Genomic DNA, 13,323 nt, shown 5'->3' with positions numbered 1-13,323 from the left:
TTAGGGAGCTAAAAAATTGTGTCCTCAATGCAATATGATAACATCCCCTACAGACTTACGGAGAATATATCTTTGATGTAAATGTTGGTCTTATTAATTAAAAAAAAATAACACTGTTGTCTTTCCTAAGTTTAATTTCTTTTTTAAATTTAAGTTTGAATATTTATATCCAAAATATTAAATTGTTACTTTCTCCAAAGAAAAAAAAATATAAATCATTACTTATGAAAGTTATTAAACCTGAAAAGAAATTTTAAATGTTACAAAAATTATACAACTTCTAATGAAAACAAGAGTTATATGTAGTTACTACCAATAAAAATCTAAAAATCTATGTATACCCAACAAAGATTGATGTTTAGATTTTCTATTTAATCTAACAGCAACTTGAACTATATTGTTACCTCAGCATGCAGGTTCGTAAAAGTTATAGATAGATAGAAATGAAAAAACAAAACTAAACATTATACTGACAAATCAAAATAATAAAGATAATTTAGCAGTCCACAATAAATTTTATAATAGTTTGTGAGCAATAGAATAGTCTAATTTATTAAAAACTGCTTCTTTGCACAGAAATTTGTATTTTATTGTTTCATTACAAAAAGAAATATGGTACTAAAAAATAACCTACTTTTTTTTTTTGCGTACTTATAAGCAAGATGCTACAATATAAAATATAAATCTTAAAATTAATAAGAAAATTAAAAATTAGACATGTTGAATAAATCCTTTAACATTAAAACTATAAAAATCTATTTGAAACCACAATTCTTTACTACATCTGTTCCAGTCAATCCCTATAATTGTACTGCCACTGGGAGTTTCATCACAATATCTTTCGCAACACCATCAAATATTTCTTTGGATTCTTTCACAAATTTACTGTCATTTCCTATTCATTTGTAGAATTCAATCTGGTATCCAAAATGATGTTGATGTTAAAATTATTTTTCCCAACTTAATTAGAACCTTCCTCTTTCTTAATTCTACAAAAATATTTTCAGCCTCTTCAAATGTCCCTTTTTCAAAATTGATTATTTCTTTCATTTCATTAATACTCATGTTCACTTATACCGATGATCATTGATCAGTGGTACAGGACGTTGTTTTGATCCAAAGTACATGATTGTGTGTTTTTCTAAGAAACTTCCAGATTTTATTACAAATTGAAAAATGGCATAACAAACTACTCACTAATAATCACTGATTCAGGTAGAACATGATTTAAAGCACTAAATATATCTGCCAATTTATAAAATAAGAAACAGCAAAACCAAAAGTTGCTACTTTTAAAGATTAAAAAAAAAAGTATTTATATTTAACTTGAAAACGATAGCACACTCCACTAACCACTCTTCCAGTTGCTTGCATTCAACTCACAGTCAATTTTGTCTTAACACAGTTCTGTCCCATAAATAAGAGAACTATAGGATATACTCCCCATAAAAAAAAATTGCAACACTTTGACATCTTTAAAATTATGTGAGAACAGCAGGTTTTATATTGCATAAAACAGGCTAATGCATCTAAATTAAACAAAAAATTAAAATTTAACATCAGTTAATTAAAATAAGAAGTTTCTTTCCTATTTTAAATGCTATCAGAGAATGTTTATCATCGAATCAATGGGACAGTAGATATATATCCAATTGCAATCTAAGATTTCAAAGTCAGGTAAGAGTTCCACTAGATAGGGTTTCAGTTTATGGAAAATAATAGTTTTAAGTGGAAACAGAAGTTTTTGATATTACATGATTTTTGGATTAGGTCAGGCAAGGATAGGTTGAAGACTGGTAACTGAAAGAAATACATTTGGAACAGAATTGATAATGTACATGTCCATCTGAGTGTCTGACCTACAGATAAATACTATACTTTTTCTAAAGTTCTTCTACATAACTATTTTATTATAAAAAAGTTCTTTTTCTGATAATAATAACAGAAGTCATGAGGCCAATACTTGATATCGAGTTTTAGCATCAATTGAATAAACCATGTGTAAGATCTGTCACGGATTTTGTTACCTACCAAATAGGCCTGTCTATCACATATATTTTTTCACTTTGTCCCTCCATCATTCAATTGGCAATCTCTTAACTCAAGCAAAAAAAGGACCAGTAGGTCCACTTGCACATCTAGTTCCCCTTTCCATTATAAGTACCCAGTGCTATTTCAAGAATATGCCATTATTTTTCATTACTTTTACTTTTACTCATCTTCCAGCCAAAAGTTTAATTTTTTGATAATACTGATTATTCCATTTCAAAAATTTCAATAATTCCATTTGTGCTAATATTGCTTGGCCTTTTAACCAGAGCTCTGTTGTAGCTAAATCAGCCTTTACATATCCAACTTATTGGCTTCTTCCTTGCCTGATAGTCCTGGCATCCGTTTTACACTTTCATTGTTAGTTTATTTGATGTTGATTAGATTATCTGCATTGCAATCCTCTGCAATTGTTGAGCATGTAATATAATTATTAAGTATCCCTTTTACTGCCTGACTGTTGGTGCTGAATGTTATGTCACCCTTCAACCCTAAATCTGAAATTACTTAAGGCTAAATTATCGGCTACCCGTGTCACTTGATCGATTGGTGAGATAATGTTATTTTGGGTTTTTGGTTGGCAGGGAATGTTTCATTCAGAGTCGGAAATTCGACCAGTCCTGATGGTCTGAAAAATTTGTTATCAGAAAGGAGAGTGGGACAAATGGAGGAGAAATGTCCCTTCTTTTTACATCTATAGCAAGCCCCTGTGTCTTTGTTAAAAACAATAGGAAAAGTTCTCTCATCAGTTTTAATAACTAAAAATTCTGGGAGAAACTTACTGCTTTCAGGAGTTATATAAACTTGGAAAAAATAGATTTTTGCACACCACCAGACAAGAACTGAACTAACGACACAAGCATTACCTTTGCTTTTTTCAGTGTATTGTCTATTGCACTATGGGCAATGCTAGGTTCAGCATAGGAAATTAATACTCTTTTTGCAAGGATGATCAGTCTGAAGTCTGTTGTCCTCCAGCTTTAGGGAAACATTGATCTTTGAAGCCAAGAATACATATACAGTTGTTTGATATTCTCGAAGAGAACTGTATGTTTAATGGGAGCAGTAATTTCGGCTATTTTTTCTAGGTAAACATAACTATATTCATAATTTAACTATAACATTTATCAAACATATTTAATTCAGTAGATTATTTAAAAAAAAAAATAAGATATGCATTATATTTTATTGCTGCTTGTTTTTAGTAATGTATACTAGTAGACAGTTTATTCTTTCAAGCTCTTGATATATCAGAATAATAATAATTTGAATTATTATTATTATCTTATTATCAGAATAATAAGAACTTGTATAAGATTTTGGTATTACTAGCTTTGTTAGGGTAGATTCCATAAATTGTTGAAAGAATCTTTAGGAAATTTGTTTTGTGTCATAAGAGAATTATGTTTCTATTGACTTCCAGATTGTAATTTAAAAAACATTTCAACATTGTATAAGTTTTTGTTTTGACAGTTAACATGTTTTACGATCGAACGCCTCAATTATTCAGACCCGCAGGTTCCCACAAAAAGTATTCATAACCAGTTGTCCGTTCATGTACAGCCTAGCTATGAGGCCTCAACTAGAACAAGGGTTAGTAAATTTTACCGATAGGTGAATCTTAACTGTAAAACTGAGATATTTTTCAGGGAGGCAAAGTAATTACTTATTACGTAAACTGTTACTTAAAGATGATTAGTATAAAGTATGAAGCTTTGCCAATTGTGTGTGTTGAGTAGACATTCTTGATAATATTATATTTTTAATACGAATGAGAGTAATTATGACTATTAAGTATGGCTTATATTTTGAATGAATTGAAGAGAAGGAAACATATCTAATGGGAGAGTTCTGGCAGGGGCAAACTAGTAATCATTTCAATTTTGGAAAAGTTTCTTTTTTTTGTGTCATGAATAATTAGCTGAAGATGAGAATAACAAATATAAAAATTCATAAACATTTTTAAAAATTTTCAATTTATTGAATTTCACTAATAAACTTAACTCCTTCAAGACCAGAAACTAAGCAGCAAAAGTCTTACAAAATTTAATTCACAGGATGCTTTAAAGATGCATTTGGAACTAAATGCATTTTGGCCACTTCATAATGCCCAGCATCTCTGTTCTAACTGCCAGATAGCGATCTTCTGTTTCCTGCTATCCATAATGTCTCTGTCAAAGCAATTACAGATGGTATACATTAATAATAATCAATGACCTTGATTAACATAGTCATAAGGCATGAACTGGAATAGTCCCTTTTGTTAAACTTCACCAGTTTAATTTACTTTTCACTTAGCTGCATATTTGCACTAAATTCAACTGAAAAAAAAAAATCAGTATTTTCAATATAGCTAAAACAACACAATTAAGTAACAAAAAGCTCCAAACAACTAGAAGTGATCCTGTCATGTCATGTTCACTGGATGGATAGAACCTAAAAGAGAAAGCAAATCCTAATCTCCTTTTAATTTACTCAGAGGAGTGGACAAAATGGTTTCCTCCAATGTAAGAACTATGATTCTATTAAAACAAAATTAGTAGTTTTTACCTATTTTTAAAAGAATCTAAATCTTCTTGCAACAAGAGAGCCAACAGGCAGGCCCACTATCAGGGAGGGTGAAATTCCACAGCCTGGTAAGGATTAATTAAAAAATCTACACAGACAAAACATTTTCTGAATAAAACAAGGAATAAAAAAAAAATGAGTTCAATCTATAATAAATAGTATCTTATTGTGACAGTGTGGCCTAATTTAAAAATATGAGTTGTTCAAAAAGAGAAAAAAATGTCTAATGAATCAAGTTGAGTGAGGACATTGAATTTTGAATCAATTATTCAAACTTTCACAGAAAGGAAGGTAAGGAGGGCACTGAATAATTTTTTTATAGATGAAAAAAAATATTTCAAGTTCTACTAGTAGATATTATTATGAATTCTTTGCTGAAGTAACTATTATTAAATATAACTAATAAATATGTTTTTAAAAAGGGAAGTAATATTTTATATTAAATAATAAACTCTTATTATAATAATAGAGTGATAAGTTTCGTTTTCTTAATACCTCAATCCATAAATTAATATCATTCATAAAAATTAAACACATGATACATTGAGTGGAACAGGACTCACTATATTATTTTGGCCTAATCATGGGTTCAAATGACAGCGAACCAGCCAACAGGTCAAGCTTAGATTTGGACTTCACACTCTCTAGAATCATCAAACCTAACCATAATAATTTTAAGGCATAAAAAACTGAAAAATGACAAAGGATGGTAGCATTACATTAACATATATACTCAAAATTAAAAATAAATAAGGAACTATTGATATGTACGAACAATAATTAAAATAAATAAATATTAAAAAAATAATAAAATATATAAAATGTAATTTAACAGAAAATAACATTGTACAAATTTTGTTCACATCAGATTTAGTACTCATTTTCTTTCTTTTTTTTTTTTTTATTATTACGCTATAACTTTTATAATAAACACATTTCAATAATATTATTGCTCATTTATTATGAAAATATTTGTGTTAATTAAAAAAAAAAGATCAAACTGCCATTAACAAAACAATTTTTAAAAAAATTGCTTTTGAAAAATAAATTACATTTATTTATAACAATATGATAAAAATACATAGACAGTAACAAAATCAGTGATAGATATGTTTGTACTATTTCTATTTTTAAAATAAAATAAGTTAAACAAAAACTCTTTATTACCCTAAATCTTAAGTTAGTTCTTCAAAAAAATGGCAATGACAGTAATACTAAAACTATATTAAACAAATCATTAATAACACTAACAATAAAACTGATGTGGTGTATTAAGTATTCGATAAATGGAAAAAAAAGGAAAAAAAAAAGAAAGAAATAGTGGTTTAGTTGAATTTTCCTGATTAATAAATAAACTACACTTATATAATAATACACAATGCATAAATTAAATTCATTTTAATTAATTAAAACAAATTATATTACATACAATTGCATGCCTCAATAACCTATAAAACATAATCTTGGAAAAGGGATAGGAAAGGAGAAAATAATAAACATGTGCAACTTAAACAATCTATCTCACAAATCACTAAAAAGTAAATTGAGTTATTGTAAATATAATACAGCATATTCATTCACCAATAAAAACCAAATCTATTAACAAATCACACATACACAGTTATGAATATGATTAAACCGTATATTTTATCTTCATTTATTTATTTTTTAAAGCTTCAGGGGTACACAAAGACCAAGCTCACCCAGTCACTATAATCCATCAAGCTGGCACTACAATTTAATCAGCAAGACAGATCAGATGTAACAGAAAGGGTAAACATGCTTGGTCTGAGCATACACTCATTTTGTTGAAATATTGAAAGGGAACTAAAGGTTGGTATTAAAATAAAATAAAAAAATCTCAGAAATGTATATCTCAAATAAAATAATAATTAATGTGTTATTCAAAGACATTACCATGTAAAATAACTATAAGAATTTGATGAAGGGTAATAAAGAGTATACTAAGTAGAGAAGAACAATAAAGGAATTTATATAACATCAATTTCAAACTGTTTCGACTAAAAATCAGAGTAATGAATAAAAATGAAATATGTATTTCTCACAACTACACATTTCTGAGGTCCCTGAGTTTTGATCCATAATTATCATTTACACTGATCAGTCCCTTATATATAGATTTTAATAAAATATTATCTGAACAGAATATTATTGTGTGATGCTGAAGAAATATCACATTAGTTCATTAGAGTGACACGAACTTAAGTAGAGGACGTTCTGCTAACATTTTATACAGGCACTTTTTAGTAGTTTGATTATTAACTTTTGAATCATAACACATTACTGTATTCGTCTACAGAGTGTTATTTAGTTCTTGACAAAGTGTTAAGTAGCTTATAATGTTTGATATTAAAAAAAAAATATATATTAGATTACATTCATACTAGATACCATCTTAATATTGTTTTCCTTTTTCACATAAAATACAAAATTAAATACACAACGGAGCATATAATTAATTATAAGAGTTATGTATGTATGATTTGTGGATCTATTTGTGTTCACCAATGTGTTACTTAAAACCCTTCTTATTTTTTTTTTCTTAAATAAACATTAATAAATAATAAACAAACTAACTGTGCAACTATACAAATTATAATTCTATACAGAAGACAAGGGTATAGAGGAACATTTTAGAAAAAGCTGAAACAAAAAATATTCAGTTAGGCATACTGATGGTAGTATTTGCTGTACAATCAGTTTACATCACAGTAAGAGGAAGTTCCTGTTTTAAGAGAATCAAAGATATCTAGAGTTAACTGTAATTTTATTGTGGTCTCAAGATTGCTGATATGTCAACAGTCCAATGAAAATAAACAAACATTAAAATACTATCACCACTAAAAAATTAAATATTAATAAAGCTTGACCCAACTAAAATAATTCCTAAAAATTAATCAGTAGCTAGCTAGAGATCAAATTAAATGTTCCTTATCATTCTAATTAACAAAAAATTGCTTCATTAAAACTAATTCTCACTCATACTTCAATAAATAAACATTAGGAAAAAAAAAAGAAAGAAAAGTAAATACAATGTATACATATAAACACAAAACCACAAACCAGTATGAATGACTACAAAGAAAAGTAAACTAATATTGTTACAATTTTAAACAAAATTCAATAATTTTATAATAAGAAATTAATGAAAATATCTTTTACAGAGGGTCTAATATGGACTAGTACTATGTCTATATAGACAAAAACCTGAATAGAAAAAAAAAATAATATGTCTTAAAACAAGTTCATAACTACTAGGAAAATAATATAATTGTGTAAGCATGAGCATGATCATAAGAGGCACCTGGTCTGCAGAATTATTTTCTGAATAAGTTACACAACTGAATAGGATATTTAAGTTACTAAAATATTATTTTTCCAATTTTTTTTTAAGTATATCAATGGTAACTAAAATAAATTCGTTCAAATGCCTGAATTAAAATGATGGAAAAATAAAGTATTTTTACTTCAGATTTTAAAAACTAACTTGGATTTGAAAAGCCTGCACAATTATCTCAAGTTTTCTTTCCGAATATTAAAAGACTAACAAAATAAAATAAAATTGTATGTGCAATCTTAGTAAAAAGATATAAAATAAATTTCTAAAAAAATATTTACTATTTTAAAGTATACCTTAGCTCTTGTTAAAAAAAATAATAATAAAATCTATTCTTTAAAAACTAAAAACAAAAAATAAGTAAAATTGTCTGGTTAAAAATATGTATTATAATACAGTGAAAAATTTAATACTACTTATCAAGGTAAAAAATAAAGTGAAAAATTTCAAAATGCTATATGTACAAAAATAGATTCTAGAACAACCTTTTAAAAAACTTGTGAAATATCTATAGAGTACTCTAATTATGGCTCAATCATAAATTCAATATGACCCCACTATACACTAATTATACTACAAATTTGCAGTAAAATGAATTACTTGATAATAAAATATACATTTAGTTTTAGGAAAAGAGAAGAAGTCAATATTTACATAACAATCATTGGGTACATCCCTCTACAAATATCTTACACTCTTTTATCCTAACTTCCATTAAAACCATAAATTTGTATGTACAGTTATATATAAAGCAAAAATGATTCTTACAAATATTCTGTAAAAATCTTACTTCTTCTCTTTACTAAAATATTATATTTACATTGTTAAAACCAATGATTTCTTCTAAATGCTGCTATATTACATATATTAGATTAAGTATAAAATAAAAATTTTACCTATTTATCACATATCAAAAATTTAACTCCTTAATAGGAGAAGAAAAATTAATAAACTAAAACAATGCAGGTACAAAGTTTAATAGTCAAATATATAACCCCAAATCTAGGGTTCGGTACTTAAATCTTTATGCATACATACATATTTATATATGTATATACATTACATGTATATACACAGTGTATAACATAGATTATATCCGAAGGAAGAGAGGGTAGATCTTGAATGTAACAGAAAGATTTATTTGGGCTATGATCCAATTTTGAAAAGGGGAGGAGTCAATGTATTTTTTTTTTTAGTTGTTTTATATTTATGGATTTAATAGGCAAGTAAAAATAATGAAACTTACAAATTGACTTAAAATAAAAAATAGTAAGTAATGTTTAATCCATTCATTCAAATAATGTATAAATGTAAAAAGAAATATGGATTACAAGCAAGGGGTTCTTAAAGCAGCAGAATACATCAAGTGAACAAAGACAAGTTCTACTCGTTTTAATGATAATTTCGTTTACTTTAGGATACTCCAATTGGGCATTACTTAACTTGGGTAGTTTTTTTAGTCACTTCCTATTCATAAAAAAACATGACAACCTTAAAAAAAAAAAAATACAAAATTTAAATTTACTCTTTCCCTGTTCGGAATTAGATCCTAGTTCAAATAAACTTCAAATCAGTTTCACTGCAGCTCTCCTATCACTTCCTTAAATTTTGTACATCATTAATGTTATACCCTGTGTATACACATACAAACACATTTATATATGTATATACACACATGCTTAATATCAGTTGTCCATACTGGCCAATATTTCATCCATTATATTAACCTTAGTTTTAGGAAAGTCAGGTGGAAACTTGGAACTCTTTTTTAAAGAATCATGTCCTTTACCAACTGATAATGTGTTTTCCTCTTTTCTATGGCCTTCTTTTTTCCTGTGCTCATGTTTATCAGTATCTTTACGATTATTATGTGAAGTTGAACTGTTTTTGTCTTTAGAATGGGTATTATCATGACTGTTTTTACTTTTTTCTTTATTTTGTGAACTATGGTGATGTGATTCTCCTCGGTTTTTGTCTTTATTAGGCCCATCCCGATTGCTAGAATTACAGTCTGAGCTAGGCTTTTCTTTAGAATCTGAAAAAGGTATAGCTAAAGTTTTATTCTTCTCCTTGGAAACTTCTGGGTTTTGAGTATTATCCGAGCTTTCAGATTTTTTGCTTTTTGAATGTAAATCATGCCCACTATTCAAATCTTTACTTTTTTCTTTGTTAGTGGATTCATGACTACTTTTAGGACTTCTATGTTTATCATCCTCCTTTCTGTCGTTTTTCTCCTCTTTAATCTTATGATTTTCACGGCTTTTATTAGAACTGCTATCCTTTCGACGCTCTTTACGCTCATTATCAGAGGTTGAATTTGAAACTTTAAGCTTCTTACTATTGGATGAAGCATCATTAGGTGTCAATTTTAATTTCCTTTTCAGCTGTTCTACATTATTAGATGACAATTGGGAATTAGAAATGTCCTCAGATATTTCAAGTTCTTCTTTCTCATCAGCATCAACCTTGATTTTTTTTTCCCGATAAACATGGGAACTGAGCCCAGAAACGATGCGAGAATGTCGAATTGTTTCATTTTTCTGTGCATCTGGATAGTACTGTGATAGCCGCACATGCCATGCTGAAAAGAAATAAGGAAAAACTGTCACTAAAATGATTTACTATAGGTTAACCAAAATGAAATTGAAAAAAAAAATTATTGAAATACTGGATTTATACATAAATAGTTTAATTGAGCTTCCTGAGAAATAAATGTATTCATATTCAAATGAAGTGGATCATTAGCACAAATGCTTGATGTCAACATTTTTCTAATGTGACATAGGATTGCTTATACTGGCAATGAATATATTCCACTGAAATGAATTCTAAAATATAAACAATATTCCTCGTTATTTACCTATCCCTACAAATATCCTCAGTCAAGTTTGTTAAAAATTAATACTGCCTGTTGCGGCCAACATATGTTTAATAATTGGTTCCAAACAATAAATAAATGGATCTGTTATGTTTGTGAGCATTGCGTATTAGCATGTTTTGTTTAGGCTACAGAGGTATAAGTAATACCTGTATTGTGTACATACGCCGGGTCAGGCACCCTTATCTCTCTAGCTAGTCACGAGTTGCTAGCAGGCTGGCCAAACCCATATGGGCCGCAGGGCCTCTCCAAGAGGACAATTCTCCACATGGGCCCCATCACCCAGGGTGATATATAGACAATTATATTTATGTTGCAAACACAAAAAACAACAATTTTTGTTATTTAATTTTTCTAGTTTATATGTTTGAATATAATGTTTTACAGTTTATTATGTTCAATTACTTCAAATACAACAATAACAAAATTCAGCTATTCATTTATTTTATTTTCACTTCTCTTCACGGTTGGGCTAGTAAAGGTTCCTTTTGAATCCCTAACCGCTGTAACACTGCCAGAACTTCCTTTACTAGTATATATACAATTTTTTCTAAGTAACATGGGGAATTTTCTTATGGTCTTGGATAAAAAAGCCAACTGGACAACTGGAAAATGGATTATCATGCCCAATGAGTGATTCTTTGAAAGGAAGTACAGTTACTAGACCAACGGTTGTACAAGGAGGTGATTTGGTCAGAATCAAGCTCAACCTCCAGATTTTTTCCCATTAGGGGTATCCACTTTAGGAGACTGGGTGGAACCCGGGGGCTCCTAACCACAGGGCAAACTTAACAGCTACAGTGAAACAGATAATAATTATCTGCCACAGCCGGATTCGAACCTAGGTCCTTGGGGTTAGTAGTATATTGCCTTACCACAGAGCTACCCACTCCCTGTGTGTTTTTTATTTTTTTTAACAAGGGTCGGTAGAAATCTTCAAAAGACATGCAGATGCGTGTGTGGGATTTTTACCCACTAAAACCACCGCCCTACACCTGTTCATTCCTCTCCACAGGACTGCCGCTAGGCATTACTTCATGGAGGGAAATGGCTGAGTGCCACCTTATTTTCTTCACATGGTTTTCACATTTCCATGTTAGTCATATCTTCTGGATCTCTCTTCCGCTCTCAACCTCCTAAGGACGGCTGTGGTGAAAATCTTCACTGCGTTCCAATACTGGTACGAGCGCAGCATATAGCTTACCACATTTTCTGGTCTGATGCGTCCTTCACACACTCTCTCCAATTGTTTTCTTTCTGCCACAAAGCGAATGCAAGCAAAAAATACATGCTCTATTGTTTCCTCAGCAGCCTGACATCCAGGGCATTCTGTGGTGTTGTCCAATTTGAATTGGTATTGGTATGCTCTAAAGCATACATGTCCTGTCAACAGTTGGGTTACATAAAAATTAACCTCCCCATGCCGGAGGCCGTACCACAAGCCCAAATCGGGTATTAACCTGCGAGTCCACCTCCTGTCTGGGAGTCCCCACCGAATCTGCAGCCTCCCAACGCTGTTGCCACTGATCAATGGTAATTTTCCGCTCTTCTTCATTGGAAACGTGAGAGCAACATCTATAGTGCCTACTTCTTTCTTCAACAAGGAGTTCCACCGGCGGCATTCTGGCTATCACACATACTGCTTTGTAGGAAACAGTCCGAAAAGCACTTACCATCCTCAAGCAAACTTTGCAAAAAAAGGAAACCATCGCATCTTTCCAAATAGGAGCTGTATATAACAGAATTGAGGAGACAATTGTAGCAAGAAGCCTTCTGTGACTTTTCCTAGGACCTTCAATGTTTGGCATAAGGCGTGACAATAGGATACTACTTTAGCAGATTTGGTGCTGATATATTCCGTGTGAACATTAAAGCAGAGACGTGCATCAATCACGACTCCTAGGTATTTTAAGCAAGACTAGGAACGAATTTCGTCCCTTCCCACCTTAAGAGTGATGGATTCAGTTTGCTTCCTGCTCATTACTAAGAGAACCTCGGTTTTGTGGTCTGCAATTTGTAGGCCTACCGAAAACAGCCAACCTCGGGCCGTAGCAATAGCCTGGTTAGCGATAATTGTAACTTCTTCCAAGTACCTCGTTGCCACTACAACTGCAACGTCATTTGCGAATCCCACAAATGTGGCTCCCTCCAGCATTGCAATTTGAATATTGTGTCGTACATGACGTTCCAAAGAAGAGGCCCTTGTGTGTGTGTGTGTGTATATGGGAGGGGGGTTATGTGTGCATGTGTGTGTACACATATACTTTTTATATATTTGTCCTTTAAATATGTTGATGAATATGTCATGCATCATTTTTTCCGACTATGATTAAATAGGATTGAAATATAATACTAAATCATACTTAAAAATCATAATCACTGCAGATATTCAATGAATAATGCAAAGTGCCAACAGCCTTTTTTAAAAAGAATATTTATGTATGTATAGTTGACCGTAAAAATTGATATA

The 13,323-nt window shown here is 30.2% G+C and overlaps 2 protein-coding genes across 3 annotated transcripts in view; one reads left to right on the top strand and one right to left on the bottom strand.

The window, feature by feature from the left end:
• LOC106677937 (E3 ubiquitin-protein ligase RNF220) overlaps positions 1–485 on the top strand; it is a 142,467-nt gene extending 141,982 nt beyond the window's left edge. For both annotated transcript variants that reach the window (XM_024362163.2, XM_014416158.3), the window contains one exon: positions 5–485. In XM_024362163.2, the coding sequence (XP_024217931.1) occupies positions 5–76 (72 nt within the window). In that variant the 3' untranslated portion in view covers positions 77–485. The remainder of the gene's footprint in view (positions 1–4) is intronic.
• Positions 486–5,545: 5,060 nt separating this feature from the next.
• Positions 5,546–13,323, bottom strand: part of LOC106677950 (lysine-specific demethylase RSBN1L) — a gene marked incomplete in the record, with an annotated part of 60,226 nt that continues 52,448 nt past the window's right edge. The window contains 1 exon segment of the mRNA XM_067044668.1: positions 5,546–10,556. Within this exon segment, the coding sequence (XP_066900769.1) occupies positions 9,661–10,556 (896 nt within the window).

The sequence above is a fragment of the Halyomorpha halys genome, unplaced genomic scaffold, assembly GCF_000696795.3.
Source record: "Halyomorpha halys isolate HHAL.00 unplaced genomic scaffold, Hhal_1.1 Scaffold115.1, whole genome shotgun sequence".
NCBI lineage: Eukaryota > Metazoa > Arthropoda > Insecta > Hemiptera > Pentatomidae > Halyomorpha > Halyomorpha halys.
The sequence above is the reverse complement of the archived record's forward strand: the minus strand, read 5'-3'. Positions and strand labels throughout refer to the sequence as shown.